This window comes from Neltuma alba, unplaced genomic scaffold (genome assembly GCF_004799145.2).
Source record: "Neltuma alba isolate B1F8T4 unplaced genomic scaffold, ASM479914v2 tig00004517_pilon, whole genome shotgun sequence".
NCBI lineage: Eukaryota > Viridiplantae > Streptophyta > Magnoliopsida > Fabales > Fabaceae > Neltuma > Neltuma alba.
In genome coordinates, this window is record NW_021633744.1 from 16,619 (window position 1) to 21,179 (window position 4,561).

General features: G+C 34.0%; 1 protein-coding gene across 1 annotated transcript; it reads right to left on the reverse strand.

Moving 5' to 3' along the window:
• Window positions 1-378: 378 nt before the first annotated feature.
• On the reverse strand, window positions 379-1,242 carry LOC114745067 (uncharacterized). Its single transcript, XM_028933205.1, has one exon. It carries the CDS (start codon window positions 1,240-1,242, stop codon window positions 379-381), a length of 864 nt encoding a protein of 287 aa, XP_028789038.1.
• Window positions 1,243-4,561: the final 3,319 nt, after the last annotated feature.

A 4,561-nucleotide genomic window follows, 5' to 3' on the forward strand; every position in this document is an offset into this window, starting at 1 on the left:
GTCTTCTTGTCTGTTAAAGGAGCTTTTGAGAGTTAGGACTCTCAATAGGGGAGCCAACAACATGGGGCCCAGCGTCAATGTCCATATCCACCTGTCTCGACCCAGAAGGCGTCAGATCTTTGCTACCTGGACTTTCTAGGCCCAATTTCTCCTTAGCACGAGTATAAGTCTCCATTGGACTTATTGTTTGTTTCTTGGGCTCCACCGGGATGATACTTGTAGCTCTAGTTGACCCACCCCCTATTTTCAATTTACTTCCCTTACTTAGCCCCCTTAAATTATCCTTAAATTGACTCATAGTCATTACCTCATTAATGGCACCAAGCGTGGGCTTTTCTTTCGGATCGTCAAATGGAACGATTTCCAGTGCTAAGAATCTCAAGCCTGATTTGTGAGCATGATTGTCGCGATTCTCATTCTGTAAATCCCTCCCTTTCTGTTCCAGGCCAGCGTCTCTCTCCCTCGCCATGGCCGCTGCACCACCATCCAGCCACCGTAATTCAGTTCCTCAATCACCTTGGAGACATCCGTATCACTTCCTTTGTTTGTTTCCCCTTCTTCCCTGTACCTCCTTGCCTCCGAACAATGTTCCTTGTTATGGCCGTACTTGCCACAATTGAAACATATTAGGTGGAGTCCCTCATACTCAACCTTCTTCTCCTTATCATTGATAAGGATGCAAGGTGGGAGCGGTTTTTGCAAGTCCAAATTGACACAGATTCTTGCAAACTTACCCTTAGATCTGCTCATTGTATTCATATCGAACTCCAAGACTTGTCCGATTTGGCTACCCACTACATGAAGAATCCCCTTTTCATAATAATCCATAGGTAACTTAGCAACTCGAACCCACGCTGCTACTGTTGATACTTTTTCATTATCAGGATCAAAATCCTCTTTCCATGGTTGAACGCTTATATAGTGATCAAACATGAGCCAATGCCCCCCAGTTAAGGCAAGATCATAACTCGCATCACTTATGCACTTTACCAGAAAGAACCCCGAACCAATATCAATAACCTCCACTTCACCCCACAGCTTTTTAAGTTTCATCTCCAGAGCGTCGTCGCGAACCATTCTTCCTAACACAGTTACGATTAGAGTTTTACGCCAGCGCTTAGCCAGGGAGGCCCTATATTCTGGTAGAAGAATAATATTCGGCCCTTTCGATGTCTGCTCCACCTGTAGCCGTGAACGCCACTCGTCATTCAACCACCACTCATCCTCCTCCTCCTCGTCCATCACCTTAGGGCCCTCCTCAGCAGAAACAGCCTGCTTGTATGTCTTTCTTTTGGCCTCATCCAGCCACAGTCTCTGGCCCTTCTACTGTAGTCTCGTCCCTAACCATCCAGTCATCATGTCTGGGTACCACTGGCCTACCGTTTACCACAACCCCAGACCCCGTCCGAACCTTTTTCCGACTTCGTTTCAATGCATCTACCTTCTCCATCGTGTTGCACACTGTAGCGTCGTCGTTCGTCATTGTTATCCTCTAACTTGCATAATAACGCGTTTGATTTAGTTCTTGTCCTTGCTGCTGCTTTCTTTTGTGTTCTTTTGCAGTGGAGGACTCTGCTTGGTCTTGATCTTCCCGTATTTCGTCCGTTGTACTCATTCCTGACTCTAATTGAGAGCAAGTAGTATATGTCTCAAAGATCTCCAATCTCAATAACAATTTCTTTTTTACGTGTGACAAGTTATTATGTACATGAGACTATATATATATATATATATAAATACAGTAAGACTTGCACATTTTTTGAAAAATAACAAAAATATTCTAAATGATAAACTACAACTACAATTATTATTTAAAAAGTATAAACCTTTTTCTTCATCTGGGCCAATAGCCATTGATCAAATCCATTAGATGGAGATATGTTGATTAACATTAAGGAATATATTGAAATTCAATCGGTCCTTACTTTTCACCATTGTTATTAAAACATGTTTTTTGGAGACTCCTAGAAAAATTATTCTGTTAACTCTAAAAGCTTTTTTAAACAAAAATAATTATTAATAAACAATAAAATAAAAATAAAATTTAGATTATCCTATTCAAAATTAAATTTCCAAATATTTTGTTCTGAGGTTTACTCAACTTGAAAAAAAAACCCTTCAAAAATTTTTAATGACAAAATAATAAACACATATTTTCAAAAACTTATGACGAGTCTATTAGATATGCTATTGCACTAGTGATTCTGATGATGAATTGGTTTTGCCTTTAAAAAATAATAGAAAAATGTTGGCAAAAATTAAAAAAAATTCACAAAAATAACAAAAAAATTAAAAATTAAAAACAATCAAGAGAAGCCCAGATTCCTCTAGGATAAGATTATCCTGACCAAATACGCTAGTTTAGAACAAAAACAAATATAAATATGAGAAATAATTAAAGACATTCCTGACAAACTGTTACAAGACAAACTCAATAACTGAAGTGAAGATAAGTTGGAAATTGTTCAAGAAATATTTCCTGAAAACTTATTACCCACAAGACGTAAAATGGTCAATCGCTTAAGTCTTTCCATCTCAAGTAGAATGGGCCCTTCAATGAAATTAAAATTCCAAGCCAATGACTCTAACATTGTCAGATTGTACAGAGATGGCAGAATAATTCAATGTGTGTATATATTTATATTAGTGGTCAATTTTTCAAACATTAAGTTATCCCAAAAAAAAAAAAAAAAGTTGATGCAACGAAAAAGAAAGAAAATGATGTTAGTGATGAGGATAAATTTTAACCTTCAATGTGGTAGGCTATGAAATAACTCAAAATGTATGTTGATAAGAAGTTTTGTCCCTTAATTTTTGTGAGGTATTCTTTCATCTTTTGAGGTAGTCCCTTAATTAATTTCATTGGTTGTTGTACAATTTCACGTCTCACAACACACTTTCATTATTGAAAAGAAGCTTGCGTGGATATATTCTTACTTCAATAGTACTTTCCCATTTCGTTTTTAATTCTTTTTAATTTTTGGGTAACACAATTATTCCTTTGTTAAGACCACCATGCATGAAATCTAAATTAGAGAGTAAAGAAAATAGTAAAAATGTTGGTACAAAAATTATTACTGGTGGAGTGGGTATATTAATGGTTAACTATACAACCATTAAGTTGTTGTCAAAAAGAAGTTGATGCAACAAAAGAAAAAGAAAATTAAGTTAGTAATGAGGAGAAAATTGGACTATACAAATAGTCCATTCTCACATCATGAATTATATTTTTATTATCACTATATTGTATAGATCACATAGTAACTCAAAATATACGTTTGTGATGAGAATGATTCTTTGTCACTTTATGAAATGTAATTGGACCACATTTTTATTTTCATTGGTTTAGTCTACTATGAAAGAGTACCCCAAAACAAAGTTGCTAAGAGGAAACATGCACCTCAGAGGTCTTGATCCTTAATTTCATTGGATGTGTTACAATCTTTCTGTCCTCCATTTTGCAAATGCATGGCATGTTTAACTTGGCATTTTTAACTTTATATACAGCTTTTTCTTGACGATCACTAATTATAAAATATAACTAAACTGGAAATCTGTTATTTTTACTGGAGGCAGTATGCTTTATTTTGTCTCCCTCCGTTGCCAAGAAAAATCAAGGCAAGTAAAGACAATGCCAAGCCCAAATTGCAAAAAGGCGTCTCTCATGATAATATTTAAGTTCGGCTAAAAGGCAGGTTGGTTATTAGCATGGAGACTTGAGAAATTTTTTTCATTTTGAAAATGATGCTTTAACTTTAAAAAGTTTAAAATTTAATTTAACAACATAAATTATAGATATTACACAGTTTTTATTTGGCCAGCACGTAAAGATATCACTTTTATATCTTTGATACTTTGTGCATTTATAAAAATACCCATAGTCTTTAAACGGCAATCTCTCCCTCTCTCTATCTCCGTGTGTGCATTTTAAATATTTGCATGGTTTTTTAATATTATTAATAGATGAATATGTAACCATAAATTGAATTTATTGATAGTTAGATTTATAAATTGTAGGGAGGGGCATGCACTAATGATGCTCTACTACAAAAAAAAAAAAAAACAACTTATTACCAACGAAAATAATGGCAGAAAATTATTTCGTTGCTAATTTCCTACAGATTATTGACGAAAATTTCGTCACTAAATTTAGCAATAAAATTTTTTTGTCACTAATATTAGCGATAGAATTTTTGTCTGTTGTTAAATTCCATTGCTAATCCGTTAAAAAATCTGCCAGTAAATATTTAGCCATAGAATTTTTTTAATTCATGTCTCTAATTCCATTGCTAATTTTAATTATAAAATTTTTAGCGATGGAAATTTTTCATCGCTAAATTGTTTGTCACAAAAGTTTTCATCAGTGATTCTATTCTATAGCACTTTCATTACTAATCCGTCACTAATTTTAAATTTTATTATTTTATATTATAATCTTACAACAATTTATATGATAATATAATTATGAATATAATAATTTAAATATATTTTTAATTATAAAATAAATTGATATATTTGTGGAGTTAGTGTTAATAAAAGTATGGCCATCATTCATGTCACC